Below are 23515 nucleotides of genomic sequence, written 5' to 3'. Positions count from 1 at the left end.
AGCCTCTTCGTCCGCCTGCTCCGACCCCCTTCCTCCCGGCCAGGGGCCGGGGTGGACGGAGGACCGGCCCACCGCTACCTTGCCCAGCTGGGAGCTTCCCTTCGCCTCCCCGAGCCGCCGCGTGCGACCGCGGAGACGCGAAGCACTTGGCCGGCACGTTCCCGTACGATGAATCGGAAGAACGTGTACGCACCCAGAAACATGGATAGAAAAGGTTTACCAAGTCCGTGTCGCGATTGTACATGTCTTATTACACTTCTCGCATACTAACAGGAAAAAAAAAAAAAAAGCCAGGATTAACACACACACCTTCCCAGTGGCCGGGCACACTAACGTACGCACAAAAGGCGAGCTGCCCGAACACGAGCACCTCTGCGCGCCGAGTCCGCTGTCTGTCCGCTCCCCGGCACGCTGCACCGCTCACTGCGAGAAGCGGGCAAAATTGGCTTTTACACCGCTTTTCCTGGCGTGAGGCCTCGGCCGCTCCCGTCAGGATCCACGGCGGCTCGGAGAGCGCTTCCCGGCTGCGGAGAACCCACCGGCAGCTTCGCAACGAAGCGCAGCCTTCTTCAGCACCGAAGTCGGCCGGGCGCTCAGCTTTGCTCCTCTGCTGCTCCCGAAACCGCTGATCCGCAGGGACCGTTCGGTTCCTTGCCAAGCCCCTGCTATCCAGGCCCGGACACGGCTGGGAGGTGATCTGGGGGCGAGGGGGAGCGGACGTGGCTCTGAGGAAAGGAATCTAGAGAGCTACTGGTCTACGGGCCCTTTGCACGAGGGCAGAGTAACGCGCCGAGGCCACGGGCGCTCGGCTGGTGCCGGACGGGAAGGTCTGGCCTTCCCCCTCCCACCAGCTCCCGTTTGTTTCAGGTATTTTGATTTGCATCTCCATGGAAAAGACATATTTTTTTTAGGAGATAGACAAGGATGTCAGGAACAGATTATTTTATGGCTTATAAATAAAGAGCAGCAGCCAGTATGTTAGCAGCAGGGATGTGACTGACAGATTGTCGCAGACACCAGCGCCTTCACTCACCCCGTGGGACCTTCCCTGGCCCGAACCAGGACCTACATCTTCTGCCCTGTGCTGGGTCTTGTTGCAGCCTTATTTCAAATAAGATGCCTGATTTATAGCTTACTTTTTTCCCTACTTATTTTGCTCAAAGCTCTCTCGGGTAATGCTAAGCCCCACTTGGTTAAGAGGCAGGTGTTATCCAGGGCATCTTGATCTCTACTATGATCTTACAGACGGGGAAGTACGATCTACTCAACTGCTGTCCTGGCCATCTGTACACAGGCACTTTTGTCACCAGCAAGTCCAGCAGTTCTGAATAAACCCTTCCGACTTGTCTAATTCCTCCTTAGTGCACGCAGGGCTTGACTGGCACCGGTCAGCTATGGAGGCTGGGCAGGGGGATGCAAGGGCAGAAAAAAAAAGTCAGCATGCAGCTACCACTCAAATTTTCATTAAGGACACCTATGCCTTCCTTTCTTCCCCTTGAGACACTTAAAACATGCAGGAAAAAAAATCCCACAGACCAAACTAGTTAGCTATTTCTTTATCCAATTTCACTTTGCTTCACTCCACATTTTGCTCCAACCGTATGCATCCGTACAAACTAAATCTGTATATAAAGTTCCTGACAACCTTAGTACTCGCGAGGGAAGGATGGCGCCACAACCACACCCATGCACAAAGTCAACACCGCTTTCAGGGTGGGCGGAGAGGAGAAAACAAAGTCACCACCTTTGTCTGACAGATGCATTGTAGTATTAAAGGAAAGCTTAAAAAATAATAATAATAAAAAAATCCCACCCAGCCCTAGCCTACCACTCCATCAGCGCAGTACGCAGCACGTTTGAGACCTGCTCAGCTCAGCAATCGCCAGGAAGTGTTTGTTGGGCCAGTTTAATCAATGTTCACTCGTGAGTCTGAGTGTCATGGGAGCCGATGCCTCTCAGAAAAGCAGAGCACGTTTGCCACAGAAAAGCCCTTACACAGGTCTTATGTCCCAATGGCAAATTTCTATCGATAGCTATGTGAGAGTGCGACCTGGTAACTTCAGCCTCACAGCTCCAGCAGTTCCGCAGCACGCTGCTGTCGATGGCAGTTTGCATGCCGTAAGAGCAAGGAGGTTGCCTGTGAGAAAGTCCAGCAGAGTAACCAACAGATGAGGGTCTTTCGAGAAGGTGCCCAGCAATTTCCAGATCTCTGCTTGTGTCCTTGTGCTGTAAGTGAAGGGTCGTTGTGTGTGACGAGGGTACCACGCACGTTCCTCATCCTGTCCCCTCCTATTTTAAGATGATGTGGTAGCTATCATTGGTTTCAGCTGCAAAGGAAGCAGAGCTTATGAAATACTCACAGCTGGAAAGGAATCTGTTGGATTCTTCTTCCCCTGAGAAGTACAGCGGCAAAATAACAGAACACATGTGTTTACGCACCTTTCATGGTGTCCAGAACAAAACATGATTCATCTTGGAAGTTCTGTATCATCTGAAAGAAGCCATGAAAATCAGCTTAGTCAAAAAATTATTTAAAACACAGTGTAAGTGCTTCATAGCCATATGTGAAGGCTTTGTTTCCTCCGCGCATTCTGTCATTCAGTGATGGGCACAGATTTAGAGTACCGAAAGGGCTAGAAGGTTCAGTCAGGAGAGCTCAGTGCTCTAGGAGGTAGGAAACGCACCAGCCATAAATATTTATTCCTTCCTCATCTCTACAGAACTGAACCAGCAAGCCAAGAGACAAACGATCAGACTCCAGGATGCTCAGAGCAAAGTCTCCCAGCAATCTGTTTCTATAGCAAAACTAGAAGAAATCTAAGCACGGAAAGAGGGTGTGAACACAACCCGGACTAACTCCAGGAGAGCCATTCACATGCACAGAACTTCACAGGTCTCAGCGAGGTGTCCCTGGTAGCAGAGCAGCATTCCCAAATCCTAACATCTCCGGCTCTGCAGGCTTCAACAATCATCTCCAACCCTTTGGAAGTCGGAGGTGACTCGAACGTGGCCCTTCCTGAAGACCTGCTCAGGCAGGCTCAGGGACCTGCTCCTCCAGGGCCCCAGGCAATCTCTGCAGCAGAGCTCAGAGAGCAAGCAGACATGAATCAGCTGAAACAACCCAGCTCAGGAGGTAGCAAGGAAGTTCTTGGGTAGCACTTAAGAGGCTGTTACCTCATCGCTGATCAGCACGTGTATCCCTGTTGGACCTTGTTTGTAAATCTGGCTGATCTGTCGAGAAGAGATACTGAAGAGCTGGGCTAATTTCTCTGTCAGTTCCACCGCTGTCAGCTCCTCCAGATAAATAGCGTGGTACACTACAAAGAGGACAGGAACTATTACAGCTAGACGCCAGTACAACTTTGGTGTCTATATGATGGATACAAGGACACTTAAGCCAGGCCCACACACGCCAACCCAGGGACAAGATCGTGCAGAGGAGCACTGCCAAAAGGCAGCTTTGCTCATGCACGACACAGCTCGTGCCCAGAACCATCACAGCCACGTTGGGAAAGGGCTGTGCACAGACTATGGAGCTTTGCTTTTCAGGAGGTTAAACACCTGCTCTGCTGTGTCCATCTCATGCGGCTATCATCTTTCCAAGCCCCAGCTGCTAAGTCTATATGCAATTATAGCTCAAGGATCTCTGCCCTCTGCACTCACTGCATGGTTGCCACATACCCTGAGCTAAATAAGCAACAATTCTGCAGCAAATGGGTTCTCACCACTGTCCTGCAACGCTCGTTCTGTGTTTATGCAGTCCTTGCCCCCTAAACCTTCCTTCTGGCTTCGCATCAGTTGAGCGGCACTTTACACCAGTCCTGGCAGTCTCCAGTCACAGCAGGACAGAAAAGCCGCTCTGGCACCTCCCCAGAACCCCCCCACTTTCTCCCACTCCCGCAAGGCAGTTCCTGCAGGGAAGTGAGAGGAATCTGAATTGGAACAGGGCAAGGAAAGGACGAGCCATTTGCTTTCGCACTCGCCACTCCAATCATGGAGGTGGATAAACTGGCGCCTGGCGGCTCCGCAAATGTAGGTCACTCATTGTTGTCTGGGCGATGCTGGATTCTCACTGGAGCTATCATTTGTCAGTTTAGCGCAGGCAAAATGCCAACAATGAGATTCTGCAGCCACCCATTCGGTTGGCAGGGAGAAAAATCAGCTGGATAGGAAGGGGACAAGTGAAAAGGGGTTACTGGAACCTTACACCACCCCCACCAAAGGACAGGGCGCACAGCAGAGCCACAGCCCTTCTGCTCTCCTACAGAGCCTGCGTTAGCTTGCCTGAGAACTTGCTGCCTCCTCGCAGCGAGGAGAAAAGAATGACAGCAGCCAACACAAGGCATAGCAGCTTGAAAGCAAAAGCCACAAACCTTCAAGGTGCTACGCAGATAAACTGTATTCCAGTAAAATAAGCAGCCCTGCCTGAGAGAGGGTCGTCTGCTAGGTGATGCTTGGTGACAGCTCATGGACACTCCTGCACTTCTGTTTGCTTAACCCTGCTGCTGGTTTCTCTTCCGTGCCCCACCTGCGGCAACCCAACCACACATGCCCACAGCAAAGGCTGCAAAGCCCTTACCAAAGAAAGTACTGCTGGCCGTGTCCCCATCCTCGTGTTTCTGCTGCTGGAGGTCCCTCAGCTGCTGGGACTCCTGACACACGTAGATAGTCAGTCTGGGCCGCACCATCCTACAGGCAGAGCAGCGAGTGAATGCCATCGAATGCGCTCGAGGACTTGTCTAGTTCCCCTGACGCTTAGCCAACACTCCTTTCTCCTCAATATCCTCAGAAGCTAAAAAGCGGATCAATGGACTGATCTGTCTTCAAGCAAAACCAGAAGACGCATCGTGGCCACCTCCACCTCTCTGAAGCGGTGCGAAGGTGCGAGGCGGCTGTGCACGAGGAGGGGATGAAATCGGCACGGGGACACGGTCAACTGGCTACTGAGCAGCTTACTCATCCGGCCCGCTCCGAGGACAGAGCGGCTGCGGCACAGATCGAGGCCTGCTGGCAGCACACGGGCTGCTCGTCACTCAAAGCAGAGTCTCGTTCTGCAGTGCCAAAGCAGCCAGCGTCTCCTGCCCTCCACGTCCTTCTCCCCAGCAGGGAGCTGCGACGTTTTAGTGCTATCTCAAGAGCTATCAGAAATGGTACATTAACTCCCTGGAATGCTTTACACACGCATAAGCTCTTGCTGCCCCGTATCAGAAATCTGCGCCGATACCTCCCCAGAGCCTCCTCCAGGATACAGCCCACCACGAGCCCTCGGCTGCTCCGTCTGGCTGCAACAGTTGCTTCTGAAATGCCTCAATTCGGAGAGAAGTTAAACACTAGGCCTATTTTTTTTTCTTGTTGTTTTTGCAGAGAAAGGTGGCAAAGGAATATTCCTTTTACAGGAAGGCTATTCCTCTGAGACAGGTTTAGAGGCACATCAGAGGACAGAAGAAACGAGTATGATGCAGGGAGGGGTCTCGTCTTCTGTCTAGATTCTCTGACGTCTAGTCAGGAACACGCTGACCAAATCTGTCCCCTCTCCACCTCAAAGGGCAAGGGCATTTCTAATACTTCTCCTTCACACAGACGTTCTCCCTAGGTTGTCTCTGGAGCGGCTATCCTGCTGGCTAAGTTGTCAAACTTGACTGAAACAGGTTCAGAAAGATTTAAACTCCGTCCTCCATAACGGCAAGTTCCAAGCAAGCAGCCTAAAATAAATACAGTCACCTACTGTCCACGACCAGCTTTTACAGTGTACAACATACCGTCCTTTTAAAGCATTGAAGAGCCTGATGCCATCTGCAGGGCCACAGATCTGGATAACATCTTCTCTGGTCAGCTTCAGTAAATCTGCACCTAGAAATTTAAAATTGAGAGGAGAAGTCACACAGCCAAGCCCAGATTATCTGGGGAGGAGGCCTGGACACCACAGCTGTGCCAGCACTCCCTCCTCCCACTCACTGAGCTCACACTATGCTCTAACTATTCCTGCTTTCTGCTAATAATCCCCCTCCTTTCCCACAGAAGGACATTTGCAAGCATTTCCAGACTGGTTTTGCAAGAATGCGTTTTGGTACAACGGCGTGTCCTGCATTATCAATGTTTTTCTTTCTACAGCTTGCTATCTAGCGCCCCTGTGACCCTGGATAACGGAGACAGTATCACTAGGGAAGGAGAGGAAAATAAATATGAAGCATTTCTTTATGCATAGCATTATCCCCCAGTGTGCATCAGATCAAACATCTCTCAGCCTGTTTTAGAATTGGGGGGTGCTGTAAACTTTTGGAAGAGACACTGTTGCTGTCCTCCTATTTTGCCAGCTGAAAGCAAGGTGAGAAACGAAGAACACAACTTTCAGAAAACCAGATTTTATTGTGTTACAAAAGAATGATATTTTAAAACATTCATATTTGCAACGGTAATGTAAAGACAGCCTCCCAAGCAACCAGAGGGAAGGGGCAGACCAGGAGGGGTTGTCGAAACCTACCTGAGAAGTTTGTGAAAAGCCGTGAAAAAGTGGAGAAGCGGTTTCGGTGCAGCCACTGCTGGGCCTCCTGGGGTGTGCTTGTTGGCAAGAGGTTCTGCAATGCAGGAAGAGAAGGGTCACAGCCTCAGAAGCGATATGAAAACACATTTCCGTGGAGGGACAATCACAGGTCAACTGAATCAGTGTTTAGAATCATAGTCTTAAATCCAGACCCAAGCGCACTAGTGTCACACACAGAATAAAGGCTGCAGCCTGGATAGTTTTTGATTTAAAAGATTTCAGAGGTGCTGAGAAAGAGGAGAGCAGCAAAGGGGAAAGCACCAGCCAAGATCGATGCCGTAAGTAAAGGCAGATCGTACTGCAGACTTTTTACACTAGCACGTCTTTTTCTAACTAGGAGTCAGTGAAGGCTGCAACTCCCCAAAGACGATAACAAGAGCAGCCTCCGGCCTGTTTTACGCAAGCTCAGGTTTGCTGCATAAGAGCTGTTACAGATCAAAGCCTGATCTTGTCGCATCTCACCCCTCCAGCCAGCCCAGATGCAAAGACAGCCCTTCTCCCCCTGCCCCAAACTCCGGAACGCAGCTGTTAACAAACCTGCCGCCGCTAATAAACCTGCTGCCGCTCAATCATAAAACCCCCTTTTCTGATCTTTGTGCCCTCCTTACCACAACCGAAACATCTGAAGTGAGACTTACATCTGCGATCGGAGGGGGTGGTTCGGGCTGATGGTTTGGGGAGCCATTTCTAGAGCGGGGAAAAGAGGCAGACAGAAGAGAACACGTGGTTAGCACCTCTCTCCCCTCTCCAGCGTGGGATCCCGGCAGGCAGCGCAGCACCACCCCTCTCCCAAGCACCGTGCCTCGCTGGTGGATGTGCCGCGCAAAGACCAGCACGTTGAAACACGGCTATGGGACCGTGGCAATACCCTCATCGCTGCGGCAAAGCCCTTTGCAAGAAGAAATGGCTTTTATAGAAGAGTATTAACGTGATGGGGAAAGGCAGAGGGAAGCAGGCTGGAGAACGAACACAGGGGAAAGTGCTGATCAGACGCGCACACACTTCTCATGCAAGAGTCGAACTGGACGGCAGTCAGGGAAGGTAACGGCGCTCATCTCCAAGGGCCTTCATTTTTCATGGCCCTTAGCAGGCTGCTCCCTCTCTCTCTCTCTTTGGACCAGGCACTTCTTTAGCTACCGCTCACTGCCAGCTCGGACATATCAATCTCTCGTGCAAGCCAGAAATCGATAGCCAGGCAGGCAGCCTCTTCTCGCTCTCCAGACTTACCCTTCACCAATGGAAAAACTGCTGTGGGAGCTGTTGAAGCCAGGGGATGGTGCATTATTGACATATGTTATCTCTGGCCAGGGAGAACACTAGAAAGGAAAATCCAGAAGAGTCACAGGATTGCTTTTAAGAAGTCCATGTATCTGCTCTGCTCAGCGCAGGTTAATAGCTATTTGCTGACTGACAACCTACTAGGAAACGGAACCAGAGAATAAAGCAGGGGATTAAAAGAAGTCAAGCTGATTCACTGCAGACGGTCACAAACCTCAGACTAAACGAGCTGTCAGCTCAAAAGGCCAGAAGTCACGAAATTCAAATACAGGGAGCTCTGGGATCCAAATCATCTCTGGCACTGGGCCGACAAATGCAACAAGCAGCAGCCAAAGCACCTTCATGGAGCAAGCAAAGCCACAGCTCGAGGCTGAGCTCAGGCCCCGACAAGCACCCCAGTACTCACACGGGGCAGCACAAGGGCTCCCTCCCCAGGACATTTAGCAGTGTTTAGCATGGACACTTCAAAAGATCACATTTCTATAGACTGACGCCTTCTACCAGCAAAGGAAGAAAACAACAGGGGTTTTCCTGCTGACTCACAGTCTCGGTGGCCAGTGGCCACACAGGCAAAACAAAGTCTGCAGGTAGAGGTAAAATCTTTTATTAGATCATCTTTTACAGCGTAGGGGGAAAAGCAGCAAGTTTCCAGGCACAGGAGCGGAGCCCTTCTTCACATCTAGCAAGAAATGCCTCTCTGCCTACAAACTTTATCTTGCTTTTGTCCCTCAGCTATAACAACTTAGCCAAACGTTTCACAGCATTTCAGTACGCAATGCAACACCCCGTTTCTTGCATCCTGTGACCAAAGTAACCCAGATTTTGTTAAAGTAACAAGCCCAGTTGCCTGTTGCTGCATGAAAGAGCATCCCACCTCTGTGAGTATCGTGGTTTCGTAGGAAGGCTGGTATTTCTCTTTCTCATGAGGTGTTCGCTTCTCCATCTTTTCTCTATCCGTCTTCTGTTTCCTATCAGCTCCTTTGGGCTGGAAAGGAGATAGTTCTGTCAAAACACCAGTGCTAGGCAACATGGAAGAGAGTCAGCAGAAAGTCAGATTTACAGTAAATGCAAAGAGCAGACAGGATGACTTCTTTTTCAGCTCACCCACTTGTTGCTTTACAGAGGAAAAAGGAAGAGAGCTGGGACAAGCTGCCCGGAGCATTAATTCTACGGAGAGCATCCATCCTATAACAGCCTTTCCCAAATTAATGCGAATATCCTAATCTCCCCGGAGCCCTAAAAACAGCCCTCGATTCCAGAGCATCTGAACACGGAAACGAAACATTTTACAGAAGAAACTTCTCCCAGTCTGAGACAAAGTCATAGCACAAAGGGGACAGAGACCAGTTTCCGGTGCTGCAGAGGTGAGAGAAGCACACATCTGAGTTGGGTTATGTTTGCTGCAGCGTAATCACACAGTTTTAAGAGGTGGCATTTCAGTGGCATGTACTGCTGCGGAAAACAGGACAGCTGTGCCACAATCTTGAAAAACAAGTAATTCCTGCACCCTCTTTTCTCACAGGCAGGATTAAGATGATCTTGATTGCTGCCTTTATCGAATGCTCAACGCCTCGGGGGAAGGAGCAAATAAGAGAGAGGCACTGTGACCACCTGAGGTATTCTGGTGCTCCCCTTAAAACTTTCAGATTTAGATGGAAGAAATTTGGCTTTCGCTCTCTGCCAACATATGGGTGCCACGTGAGCACGTCAGCGCATCCACGGCACTAGCAGAGGAGCGTTAGGACACTCGGGTACCACCACAGCCTTCCTATTCTTTCCAACTCTGAAACAGGCATTTCCTAATTTGTTTCTTCACAATTAAAGAACAGACAGAGCCACGTTTCACTGCTCCTCTTGCAACCCCCTTTTTAAATCTGCACAATCTGGTTATCGCAATGTAACCGCCACGACAACGAGGACGAGAGCAACCAAACCCGGCCTGGGGCGCACGAACCCTGGATTCGCTCTCCCTCCGGAGAGCCAAGCTGCGACCTGACGCCCCGCTGCCACCAAGCCCTGGGCCAGGCAGGAAGGTGCTGCTCAGCTGCAGCCTGACCAGCCAACCCAGCCAGGAAAATCCAATGGTTGCTATTATCTTCCCAGTTTCCACAGTCGACGCTGTTGCCTCTGGGAAGAGGAATCTGTGCTCCAGACCCCAGAGAGCGTCGATAAGAGGCTCTCAGCAGGGGTTTCAAAGCACAGACACGCACCCGGTTTGGAGGGGCAGAGAGGAGAAAGGGCAAGGAGCCCAAATATAACACAACAACCCGGGAGAAAGGACACCCTGCAGGGAACAGGTCGCACCCAGGCCAAGGGAACCGCCAAAACACCGCGTCAAGCCCGCCGCCCCGGCCACCGTCACACCACGGAGCGAGCGGCCGCGTCTCACGAGCGGCCGATAAGGCCGATACCAGCAGCCGGGAGCCTGGCCAAGGGCTCTGGCAGGCGGCCGTCGCCGCGCTCAGCGCTTCCCGCGATCCGCCGTCCGGTGGGACAAACGGCAGGTAGAGCTCTGTTCTAGAGCGGAAGCTTTTCAAACTCCGAACCGTAACCGATCGCTCCGGCCCCAGGCACGAGCGCAGACCCCGGCCGGGCGATCCTCAGCGCGGACGCTGCGCCCTGAAGGTGCTGCTTTGCTTGCGGGGATTCCGGCTGCTGCTAGAAGCGCTCCCGCGTCAAGGATGGTGGAAGAGGAAAAACAACAACAAAAAAAAAAAAAAAAAAACCAAAAAAAAAAAAAGCAAAAGAAAAAAATCCCCCAAACACATCCCCTGGCACGAAAAGCTGCAGCTCAGCAGAAGTGCGGAGGCAGATGCCTTACAAACCCCATCACTCCTCCGGTGCTCGTTCGTAAGCAGCCTCATCCCCTAACTCCATTTGCATCAAGACACCGGGCAGCGCTCAAACAGGCCCTAACGAATCGCGCTCCCACCTCAGAAATTTTATAATCCGAGTAGGTAAAACAGGAGAGAGAGCAGAGGGGGGAAAAAAAAAAAAAGCCAAGCCAACATCAGCAGGGCACGCTGCCCAATACCCCACAGCAACTTCACGGCAAAACTGCAGAACAGCCCAGGCTCCCGGCCAGGCAGCGGACCCAGCCGCGTGCCAAGGGCCCCTGAAGGGAGAAGAACCGAGGGCTACAGCCAAGAGTTTGCACGATGTTACAGGCAGGACAGGGAAATGGAGCCTCTCCAAGACTACGTTATTGCACCACACTGCACGGGCTCAGCGTGCCCAGAGCCGCTCCAGGACGCCCTCCGGCACGGCACCTGGGCTTCGCGGCACCAGCCGTGCGGCTTTCGGCCGCCCACAGCCGGGCACGTGGTCTCGCTGGCGCGCGCTGCTTCGACGCTTCCGCAGCCAGAGCGGGGCTTTGGGTTCGCTGCAAGCAACTCGCAACAGGGACCAGCTGCCTGCGCCACCCGAACGCCCGGCTGCGGATGGACCGCCAGGAGACACGGCCACCGCAGGGACTGGCAATAATAAAAGGAGGCGTTTGATCAGACACCAAAATCTCTTTGAGCATCTCCAAGCTGATTAAACTCAAGGCTAAGCCTAGGAGCTTTTGGAGAGGACAGCGTAACCCACTCTCTCCCTGGCACGTTGTTCTTGGCTTATTGGTTTGCTAGCCACAGGGACACCTAGGCTCGACGGACACCCAGGAACCAGGCTGCCAGGAGAGAGAGATGGGCAGCACAAGAGAAGGATGGAAAACCCCATCTGCCTGGAAGCTAGGCCACGGTCCCACACTCGTGACGTTTGCCGAGGCCGGAGGGACTCGCAACCAACTCCAGGTGGTTTCCGTCAGGGGGAACGACACGGACTGGATCTGTGTTTGCACAGCAGGTTGAGGTACCTTGAAGACCTTGATCTGGCAGCTGGCAGAATGCAGGTGCTCTGTGTACTCCCCGTTTTCATTCTCCTTAAAGGTGTCTATCTGGACCCGAAAGGGCACTCCCTTCTCTCCTCCATGCTTCCGCATGGTGAACTCCGTGCTGATGCAGTGAACCTGAGAGAAGCCAAGGCATCTCACTGTTAATACGGCCGCCACGTTTGAGTACGCATTCACTGGTCGCATACAAACACCCCATTCCCCTCGTGCCAGCTAGGACAGCGCTCACTTAAAGGGTAGCCCAGCGAATAGGGCAAACTAGAGGGCTTGGATGGGAACACACCGAGCAACACCAGCATTAAGGAGTTAAGGGGACATCAAAGCAGAGGTGGAGCCACATTCTTCCAACAAGTTTTGCAACCTCTTAATGTTACAAGCGACCTCAGATCAGCAGGGCAGAGAGTTCAGCTGCATCAGCCTCCACCTTCTGCAGCCAGTTTATTCTAGGAGGAAGGGCCAGATTTCCAGGGGGTATTTTGGGCAGCTGGTAAGATCTGCAAAAGCATCTAAGCAAGAAGGAGACCTAAATCACCCAAACCAGTGAGAGCTGGGTATTAGCAGGGATGTCAAAAGCAGCCAGACTATACCCAGGCCTCTTTCCTAAGGGAATATAACCCTTTGGAAAAGCTGACCCAAGTCTTTTCTCAAATGCACAAACAAAACAACTAATAGGTAGTCAGCTGCACTTGTGCCTTGCTAACGCATGAACTGCCACTCTCTTGCATTGCTTGGGGTAGGGGGTAAGGTGAATTGCAGTTTACATCCATCTACCACTGCATCTTACATCCATCTACCACTGCATCATCTAGCTGCTATTTCAGAGCTTCGAGTCCAATAATAAGTAAATAAATAAATAAAAAGCAGGTTTTCACCCTAGGAAAATTTTTATTTTTCTTTCCTAAGCCCTTACAAGAATAGTTTCCCCACACCTCTTCTTTTACCTGGATAAACACTGAAGTTCTCTTTGAAGGATCCCACAGAAACTCCACTGTATTGAGCTGGGTTGGATTTGCCCTAGGATCAATGATCCCCACGGACATTGGGATATCTGTAGGAGCACGCACGGAGAACAAGCTGCAGTTTATGGCAGGAAGAGGTGAAGGAAGACAGATTCACAGGGAATACACAGAAGCACCAACAAATCTCACCTTCTCTCTCAAAATGCGGGACATGGATAACACTTTGTCTTTTAAAGTCAAGAGACTGGGGAGCTTGGTGGGGGACACCTCAGGCATCCACATTCCTTACAGCCCTGGCCAAGATGCTGCCCCGGTACTTACCTATATCCAGTATCCTGTCTCCAGGCCTGTTCCACCTCCAGCCCTCCAGCTGCTGATGCTCCGTGTACTGCAGCCGCCGGTCGTGAAACACCACCCGGAATATGCTCTAGAGGGAACAGACAGTCGCCGTCCGGAGTCGTCCCCGGGCAACCCGACAGTTCTCGAGCTTCCCTGACAGCGTCAGGGATAACGACGCCTCGCACGGGACGGTCCCGACCAGACACGCGAGCCTGTGCTCTCTGCTCACCTTTACCAGTTTCCCATTTATCTCCGGCAACTCCCCGATTTTCCTGTTGTCCAACATCCGGATTTCGTACGATTGCCCTGAAGGAAAGAAGACAAAGGCTCCTCGCCGTTAGCCACGGAGGGATCTTTGCTGCTGCTGCCCCTCCTCTGGCGTTTTGACATCTTTTGCTGTCACACTGGACACATCACTTGATCTCTTTGCCGCGTTTTAGTCAAGGGTCATACGAGCACGGGCCACGGAAAACAGCCGCTGCCGTAACGCGCCTCTCCAGGAGCGGGCGACCCTTCTCCTTTCCACTGATCCGTGCAGCGCTTTCTACAAACTGCCCTCGCCAACTCACGTGCGGTCAGACCAAGACGAGGACTCGCTCGTCCTGTCCTCCGAAACGCTGCGGACGCTCCGGCGGCAGGAAGTTAACAAACTGCATAATCCACCTTGCGCTATGCAGGTTTTTGTTATGTTAAATCCTACAATTTATGTTACCACGGTAAGCTGATGGCAGGCAGGAAGATACAGGAGCTGGCAGCTAAACAGAAGCAATCTGGGGATTAATAGCGAGACGGTGCCTATTTGCAAGGGGAAATTTCCATAGGTGGAATTTTATTGTTAAAACTTGGAGCGTTTCAACGAAAGACGCACGATCTGGGGAAGGCACCAGGCTTCGCTCACCTTGGTTGAGATAGGTGAGCGTTTCATCGTGGAGCTTCACTGCAGGGGAAGTGGCTGCGCACAGCACGTACTGGAAGGGCAGAATTTTGTTCTCATTTTCCGGAGGCAAACTCGATTCTTCCTGTTTGAAGATGGGCAGGGCAAGGACGTCGCTGAAAACAGATTTGTCAGACATATTCATTTCAGCTCTGGCTACGGAGGGATGATGCATCTGACATTTAGTTCCTTCCCCTCCTACGAAAAGCATTGTGGTTTTTTAATTAAAAAAATCACATACCCCGACATCTCTCTGCAGAATTGTAAAGGAGCACTAAAGCAGAGTAGTCTGCAGCTAAGAAGACGACCCCAGCACCCATTTTTGCTAGAGTGTTTTTCAAGATAGCCTCCCTATCCAAGGCATGCATTTCTTGCTTCAAACCTGAAAAAAGCAGTCAAGTTAGTGTTTCAGGTGAAAACTCAGCTCCTCCAGCAGCCTGATGCCTGTACTGCTTGTGCACCCACGCAGAGCCGCTGCACAGGCGGCAGGATGACATCAGTGTCGCACCGAGAAACTCCTGTCCCCTTCCTCGAGGTACCACGCTGGTGCCTCCAGCGGTGCAGATGGAGCCCTAACGCTTTCCCTTCCGTTCAGGGATCTGTCAGCTAGGTTTAACTCCGGAGGGAGAGGAAGGGAAGCGGCGAATTTGGAATAAACCCCCTCCTTCCACAACAGGCCGCTCCCCTCCAGGCAGAGCTTCAAGACGAAAGAGTGGTGGGACTTGGCCTGTGTGAAACAGAGGCCCTTGGCCAAATAAAAACCCTTCCCTTCGCAAAAACATCAGAGCCTTGCACAAGCGGATGGACCAGCCTGCCCACATCCCATGAAGGAATTTCAACCACCACCTTGAGTCGAGCAGAGGAGCCAAGAAACTCGTTTACCCCTAAGGAGAGGCTCGGCAGGAATTCGGAATCCTGCTCCGGTCAAGGTCACCAGTTTTTCCCTCTTCCTCCTCCTCCGTGCTTGTAAAAGCCACCCACCGGCCCTGCCAACGGAGGTGTCACGCAAAGCGGAGGCTGAGACCTCGGAGCACATCACCCGAGGTACGTGGTTAGGGGGCTGAGCCCTTCCTCCCTCTGCAACGGCGGAGGAAACCCGCAGCGAGACGCACGCAAACCTCTCGGTGAGAAAATCCTGCAGGCTGAAAAACGATCTCCTTCGCACAGGCTGCGCAAGAGCCTTCCAGCGTGAAAACAGCAGGAGCGGGACTCGCAGAGCTTTTCCTGCTAAGTTTCTCATTAATAAGCCAAGAGCCCTTTGCGCCAGGTACTGCGCCAAAACCAGCCCCTAACCCTGACCAAGAGCCTGGGACTCTCACGGAGGAAACGACCCAGCAGCTCCCAAAGCCGCTCAGTGGCAGAGTCCGGCAGTACCAGGACCGCCACGATTTTGGGAGACGAGACGCTTCACCTTGTGCGTGGCACGGCATTCACGTCGGCACGTGCCGTGGGTCCCCGCTCTACGTGACGAGGGATAAACCGGAGCCGGCTCCAAGCAGCTCTTTACCTTATGGCGCTGCCTTTTACCAAAAGCTGACGTGACTTGTGTCCAGCCTACACCTTAACGACACAAGAAACCGTGCTCCGGGGAGCAATCCCAGGCCAACAGGATGGCTTGAAGCTATCGGGGCATCTGACAGGTCGTTAACCTGCAACGGCCAAGGCATCTTCCCAGCTATCATGTTATATGAGATGAGTTATAAGAGAGCTCCTTACTGCACCCCAGAGAAGCATGGAGATGCTCCAGCTTGGGCTCGCTGTCCTCCGGATGCCGTTACACTGCTCCTGGCACTAGCTGGGAGGGAAAGGAGGAGACAGCGTCCGGGGTTTGCATTCAAGCCCTGTACTACTGACTTTCTGGGGGGAGGAGGACATCCCCCTATCTTTGCAACTGTGCAAAAAGCTTGCCGCCTCCACTTTCACTCAAGACCACAGAGGCTTTTTCCACACTCAGAAAGGACGTGCAGCAACAAGAGCTTTGTGAATGACATTCCTTTCAAAAACATCAGTGATACCACTTAGCGTACAAACATGCATTTATTAGAAATTAGAATTAGAAACTCTGCTAGAGACTGGCTTTCAGCAGTTGTTTCGAGCCATAATGACGTCCAAGAGCAATTACTCCCCAGCATGTGAAACAGGACATCGCCCCACCCGTTCACATCCACGGACCGTGGGATAAAACTGGAGACAGTGGAGACAGCACAAACATGCTTCAGGAGCACGCACGCTACCTCTCCGGGCTCTGGACTGGCTGCCAAGGAACCACCAAGCTGTGTGGCGAAATCCCGCCAGTCCCTTGTTAAAACGACAGTGTGGGAGCAAAGAATTATTCTCACCATAGAGCTATTCTCACTTGCAGCAGGAGTCTGTATTAAGAGTACCTTCAAAGCATGAAATTCTGCTCAACGGTCAAGTTATATCCCTTTTCTGTTACAGACTTTGGGACTTTGGATGCTTAGAGGGGAGTACAAGGAAGAAGGAGTTAAATTAGATCCTTAAAAGGTCAGCTTTTTTTTTTTTTTTCTCTCCTCCTTTAGTTGAACATTAAAAGTTTTCCCAAGGAAAAACTGGACTTATCTGGACAAACACCAGCTTCCACCCTAACAGGACTTTAACCCTTTGGTTTCAAGAGATCAAGTGTCCAACTTTCTTCCAAAGATGTCCCAGTAACATCTATAATTTCCATGCAAACCCAAGCAGGGGAACGGCTTGGTGGCCTCTTGCAGGTCCTTCACCTCTCCCTACATTGAATGCCAAGTCTCACCACCTCGGTGCTTTCCAACCTTCCCTCCCGTGCTGTTCCCAGGCAGGAGAGGGAATTCCGGGTGGCAGGGCCTGCCCCAGTATGGTGTTTCCTATGTTCGTATCCAGCACATCCTCCCGAGGCAGCAATGCCCGAGAAAAGCGGCGCCGTCCTCTGCCCCTCCTGCCACGTCAACCCCACGCTGCTGAACCATCCTCGCTCCCCTCAGCGCTAATTACACCAAAGTAAACAACACACAACGATGCCCATCAGCTCTGGAACTAACTTGAAGCACAAGTGCTTACCAGTGCATGACGAGCTCTGTATTAAACTCTCCTAATAAGACCGGGGAGAGCTGAACACGAGCAAAACATGCGCTCCTGCCAGCCCGTGCTGACCCAGGCTCGGGAACGGGCCAAGCAGCAGCACTGCTGCAAGGTGCTTTGTATTGCTAGCAACATCAGCCAGAGAGCAGAGCAGAGAAGAAATATTCAGGGCCAGATATTCCTCTCCCACCTAAATCCCAATTTATTAGACATTGCTTATAGCTGCCCGGATGCCCCAGACCCATAACGATGCAGGAGAAAATGAATGTATGGAATTAAGCAAATTACGTAACCCAGAGGACAAGCTTTGCTGCAGAAGCATCTCATTAGCAGAGGAACAGCTATTCCACGCAGAAGGGTTTGTTGCTCACAACACCACTAAACAGTTTGCCAAGGCAGGACAAAATACGGATGTTACCTTCTCCCTACAACGAAGCACAACGTGTAGTAGCACCAGCAAGACAAGTGTCATCTCCCTGTACCAAACACTAACCTGATGCATCGTGACAGGCTGTGAAATGCATTTAGAGACCACGTGCTACACGAGCTCTTACGGCAGTCTTGCACACAGACAGTCTGGGTGAGAAAGTCAAGAGCCTGACAACTAGAGCACATTAAAGTCATCCTAACTTTCAGGGTAGGAATCGCCACCATCCCAGAGAGCTCAGGCCACCATCTTCCGGTGCCGGGGGAGCTCTTACACAATGCTGGATCCAAGTTACACAGCAAAAGTCAGCAATGCAGCTTGCTGTAATATCTCAAGCCACTTTTCAGAGCGCCAGAAGCTCAGCAAGTCTATTAACGCTGCATGGATATCTGCCAGCCGGGGCTGCAGAGCCATCACTTCAAAACCCTCCTTGAAATCAGGGCTCTCAATTTCTGTTTGCTAATACCCCTGGGAAACTGATACCTGAAACATGTTTTACTGGGAGCTGCAAAAGCGAAAATGGAGGGCAGATGTACAGCTGTATTTCTGGAACAAATCAGAGTCAAACCCCAATTAGTCAGGAATAACGACCGACCAAATGGTGCCACGCCACTGATGAACAGCGCTCTCGCCGCCCCGCAGCAGCGGCTGTTGCGGAGGGTATAACCACACGAACAGGAAGGTTGTTAAAGCATCCCCGATATCCCTGTCCGCCTGGAGCGATCCTTTACCGCAGAGGCCGGACGGGGCCCGCGAGCTGCTTCCCGGCCTTTCGATCGCCAAGGCCGTGGGTTTTGCTAAGAGCTCCTCGGCTGGGAACTCGGACCATTTAGACACCATTACACTTCTGTGCTATACGACCCAGGTAATAGGGTCGGTTTTACATGTTGCAGGGTGCAATAAAAAGTTAAATATTTATAGGGACAGCATCATTGTAAAACAGCAAGGGACTGCTGAGCTTTCTAAGCCCTTAAAAGATGGGGAAGAGGCCTGGACTCTTAAACAGCATCTCCAGGGGAAAACCTCAGCCACCTTTGAAAGGCAGCAAAACGCTGCAGCCGTGGCTGCTACCTGTAACCCGACCGAGGCGGTGCAGAAGGCACGTTATTCATTCTGTCTCCTGCCAGTATTCCACGCTGCCATCGTCTGCCCAGCTCAAGACAAGTCATTTTAAGTTTTGTTTGATGAGAGTCAGGAAGCTCCAAGTCCTTCAGCGACTGCGGTGCCGCGAGCAGCTCCCTATGGGCCCCGCGCGCCCCGGGACTCACGGCCGGACACATCCCGGCAGCGCTGGCGCAGCCGAAGAAAACAGTTGTCAGGAGCGGACTGCTCTGCGGACAAACCTACGTGGTCCTGCCTACTGGAAAGGCACCTGAAGAAGCTCCTGAAACCCTTGGGGATGTAGTACACCTCCCTTCAAAAGAAAAAAAAAAAAGAATTCATGGTGCAATTTAACAAGCTTTTGGGAAAAGGTGCTTCGCTTAAGTGCTCCATTTCTGGAGATGGGAAGAATCTCCTGGAAAAGAGGAAAGAAAGAGTTACAGAAAAATGCTGCCAGTGGAAATATAGAGCCAATGCCCAATTAGCACTTCCAAAGCCACCTCTCATCTCCTGAACACCCGAGTTCCAGGAAACTCCAACAATACCAAAAATTCAGATTCATTAACAAATGCAAAATTTAATCCTACAGCGCAAATGGTAAATGAGGATAAGCCGCCAATCCTAGCAACCACCCTCCTCTTGCTGTCACTGAGAGCCACCTACCAGTGTTCATTCCCCAGGCAGAAACGTGCCTCTTCCATAGGGAGAATAACTGGCCACTGAAAAACCACGAGGGGCAAGTAAATAAAAAGCCCCAAACACACTGGGAAACAAGATGCCTGTTGAAATCTGCCCCCCTTCCTGTAACTGACACACGAGGTTGCCGCAGGAGAGAAGGAAGAAAATGTCAGATGTCAGGACACAAAGGTCAGCACACTTACCTACAGGGGTACGGGCTCTATTTATGGGCAGCTTAGGTCAACAAAAGTCTTGGAAAAAGCGAGTCGGATTTCAGACGGCCACGCAAGTCCCGAGCAGAGCGCGGCTTCTGGCAGAGCCGGGCTCGCTTACAGCGAGGCGCTGTTAGAGCAGCCCGGCCACGGAGCCCCGGCCTGGAGACTGCCGCAAGCGCTTAGCTCCAACGGGTTTTAAGCCATCAGGTAACGCTGGGGTGGGAAAGCTTTGCCAGGGGCTGGCGCCTGGCTCCGGGAAAGCACGGAGCCGCTTCCTCAGGAAGCCTCCAGCCCACCACCTGGCAGCCAGGACAGCTGGGGCAGCCTCGGCATGCTCTCCGACCAAGGCCACTTGCCCGGTTAAGGGTGTTTTTCTCTACCTGCAAGCTATCAGCTGCAAATTAACTGAGTTTTTTCTTGTACAATTACAGCTTTGAATCACTGCTGCTAGGTTTTAGCACGAATGGAGGCAGGTCTTTGCATTAAAATGACGTGCAGCAATTTTTCTCACCCTCTCCAAGAGGGGAGGGTTTGAGTTGCTGGCCACGGGGCCAGGCTGCCCACCAGCCACGAGATAACCCCAGCAGCACATCCACAGCACAGGACCACGCACCTAAGAGAGAAAAAGGAGCTTCAAAGTTTCACGAATCTCCTCCTCAAATACCAAACAAAGCTGTGATTCCCCACCTCTAAGTGTACACAGCAACAAAAAAAAGAAAAAGCAAAGTGTGAGCAAAACTTTGCGCTCAAAGCTTGTGGCAAAGTACCACCGCAAGAAAGCAAATCTACCCCAACTCCTCTTTGCATTTCACATTTCCTTACAGCCACCAAATCCTGAACATCTCTCACTTGACCAAACCTGACAACACCAACGTTGCTGCTTATTCTCATATCTGCAGACGGTTGCCACCCTGTGCTCTCCGCTCACGGGACGCGGCCACGCCGACTCGGCGTGGAGCAGGGATTATCTCCTGCTTACACACCCGCAGCGGGTCCAGTGCCACCAGGCCACGGCCAACGGATGGAGACCATCACCATGATTCTCTTAATATTAAGCCACCTGCACACATCGAGCCTCACTCCTGCTGCCCCACTACGTAGAGGGCTCGGCTGACCCATTCCCTCCCTCCCCGAAAAGGCAGAGAGGGTAAGAAAAGAGGAACCGCTTCTGGAAAGCCACCCGTCGCCCTTCAAGGTGTTCCTACCACCATAAAGAGGAGATGGACACACTAGCCGGGCTCTCCCCGAACTCTCATGCATCTGGGACTCCATCAGCTAACCGCCTAGAGGGTTTTAAAGCACTCCAATAAAAAAGAGATTGTGACAGATCCTAATAATAGTCAGGAACAACTCTGTTGTGAAAGAAGGTGCCGGCTCTCCTTGTCTCTGGAAGGAAGGAGAAGTCGGCTGTGGGCGATAAGAGCTGCTATTTAACACCCTTAACACAGTGAGAGGTGATGGAGCGGCTCTGCGTGCTCACAGCAGACCAGGGTAACGGTGAGGCCAAGGCTGCACATCAGCTCCATGCTAACGCCCACCGCTTCCCTCTGGAAAATGTCAGCAGGCTAGAAGTTACCTTCCCGCTGCCTCCTTCTTCTCCCCTGCCTGTTTTACAACGAGCGATTACCCAGCAGGTCTTTTTGAATTCGGACATCGAACGTTTCTACTCGCAGCACTGCCCGAAAGCTCGAGTCTTACGTCAGTTCAGGCTGGGAAAGCCTCTCTAGCGGAGAGGAGAGGAGAGAAGAGAGGTCATGGACACGTTCGAAGATTTATCTGAGCTCTTTCTGGCTACACCTCCAGGCTGGAGGGGAGACCAGAACAGCTTCCTCCATTTTCGCATCTCCGAGCCAGCTTTTCCCCAGCTCCTGCTCCACCTTCAATCCTTCAGTGACCTGCAGATTTCAACACTGCTGAACACGCTTGTTCTTGGCACCGTTCTCTCGTAGCAGCCTTCTCCACCCAGCTTGGCTACAAATGCCTCTAACCTCCCACTCCTGGTTCCCTGACAGCGTGCTCATCCGGTCCCTCCTCCCAAATGTCTTAACCTCAGCCCCATCAGAGCCCAAACTCCAACCTTTTGTCCCCACCGCAGCCACAGGTGCAGCTCCAGCCTCACCAGCACTCCCGGCTGCAGCGCAGGATCCATCTCATCTCGCACTCCCTCCTGCTTGCTTCAAACCAAGGTGTGTTAGGAGGAAAACAAGCAGAACAGAAATAAGCCTGTGTGGGCAAGCTTTTGAACTAATGAAGCTCTCATTTCAAATTAAGGCAAGGCAGCTCTCTTGCAGACTACAAGCAGCTCCCCTGCAGGCTGTGCCAACTGCTCCAGCTCGCTCGCTGGAGCCCTGTGCCCGGCTCCCGGGTTCCCACCGGGCACCCCACACCGCTCAGCAGCACGAGACTGCTCCACACCTCGCTCCATCTCCCAGCTCCACCTACAGACCTCAAAACACCTTTCAGGGCACTTAGGCCTGTCCCAGCCAGCAGAGCCTGAAACCAGGCAGAAACGCTTCCCAGGACGGAGCCAATTAATAAAGGGTGCTGATGGGGGAGAAAAACACATGGCTGCTCCTAAACTGACTTGGCAACCCACCGTCTCATCTACAGATCGTGCTTCCTCATTACAGCTCAGGAACGAGGCACTACCAGGTCTCCACCGGCAAGCATGACACACCATTTTGGCCTTGCTGCTGCAGAGAGGCTCGCAGCTCAGGACAAGGCTGCTGCAGCAGCTCAGCTCCGAGCAGGACAGTCAGACGCCGCAGCCGGCATCGGGAGGGCAGAGCTACCAGGCGAGCCACGCCGGTTCTCCGGAGCGACGGCCACGTACGTCTGCGATTTGGTTCGAGTGTCCAGCGCTACAGGGTCCTGACCACAAACGCTCTCTGCTCATTGCATTAGGCATTTGATCCCTCGGGGGTCCTGGTCCGCCTACCCCCGAGCCATAAGGACAGAGCCTGCCGCGCTGGACGGACGTGGGCCACCGTTCTTCCGGGAGGGCAGTTATTTAGGGCAAAGCAACGCTCCTGGGGCGACGCGTGTGAAAACAAAGCGAGCGGGAATGGTCCCTTCTAATCAGCAGCAGATGAGAAGCACAAGATTAATGCTGGATGATTTATCCACGATTTGAGGATAGCAGGAAGCCAAACACGGCAACAGCAGAGGATGGTCCACACAGCCCTGCAACCTGATTTCAGGCAGCACCAGGACCAGCTTCGGAGCTCCAGCCACCTCCACGTCCAACAACCAGAGCCATGGTGAACACCACAGGGAGAAGGAAATCCAAGGACCACATAAAGCACAACTCAACTTTAACGTACATGATACTCAAAACTACTACCCACAGAGTTACTAAAGCCCTGGCCACCACAAAGAAGGTCCAGCTCTTGGCAATGGAAACACCATCCCCACCAACTCTGAGCAGTGTGAAGCCCTAGTTCCCCAGCAGCCCCAAGGTCTGTGCAACACCAGAGCACCCCGATCTCTCCCAACGCCCCGAAGCCTCACAGACACAGCCCGACACCATCCTTCCGCGGCCTGGACCGAGCCGTCAGCACCTGTAGCGAGCCTGTAGGCAACCTGATCGCTGTCTTCAGATGGCCCTCGCGGCAAGCAGCTGCTCGGAGCGGCGGCACCCACCGCAACCCCTCCGACGCCCCGCTCCCTCCCCGGCTCGCCAGTGCCTCTCCCAGGGGGAGGAGAGGACGGTTAAGGCTAGCGCGGGCGTCCCACCTACCTCATGCTGTAGGCCCCAGCGCCCAGCTCTTGGCCGATGCCCGACAGGCTGGCATCGAAATCCTGCACCAGGCCAGACTCGATCACCTCGTCCGCCAGCGGCAGCTTCAGCGCCCAAGCCATGGTCACCCAGCGGTGTGGGGCGGGGGCCCCGGGCGCGCGGGGCGCAGCGGGGCGCCTCCGCGGCCCCCTCGCCGCGGACACCACCAGCCCGGCCGGCGGCCCCCAGCCACCGTCCCTCCGCGACGGGGAAGGGGGCACGGGGGGCTGGCGGCCCTGGGCGGGCGACCCCGAGCCCCGATCCCGCTCACGCCCTGCCCCCCCCCCCAATCCCGTCTCCT

General features: G+C 52.8%; 1 protein-coding gene across 1 annotated transcript; it reads right to left on the bottom strand.

The window, feature by feature from the left end:
* Positions 1–1541: 1541 nt before the first annotated feature.
* On the bottom strand, positions 1542–23515 carry TFCP2 (transcription factor CP2). The gene is made up of 15 exons (XM_062597299.1): positions 23176–23515; positions 13908–14059; positions 13239–13315; positions 12992–13097; positions 12653–12759; positions 11676–11828; positions 8694–8804; positions 7769–7857; positions 7180–7228; positions 6482–6575; positions 5760–5850; positions 4580–4689; positions 3175–3317; positions 2440–2491; positions 1542–2327 (listed from the first exon to the last, which is right to left on the bottom strand). Exons 1-15 carry the CDS (start codon positions 23295–23297, stop codon positions 2290–2292), a joined length of 1494 nt encoding a protein of 497 aa, XP_062453283.1. The 5' UTR covers positions 23298–23515; the 3' UTR covers positions 1542–2289.

This window comes from Rhea pennata, chromosome 29 (genome assembly GCF_028389875.1).
Source record: "Rhea pennata isolate bPtePen1 chromosome 29, bPtePen1.pri, whole genome shotgun sequence".
Lineage (NCBI taxonomy): Eukaryota > Metazoa > Chordata > Aves > Rheiformes > Rheidae > Rhea > Rhea pennata.
Note: the sequence above shows the minus strand (reverse complement) of the source record. Positions and strands in the feature narration are given on the sequence as shown.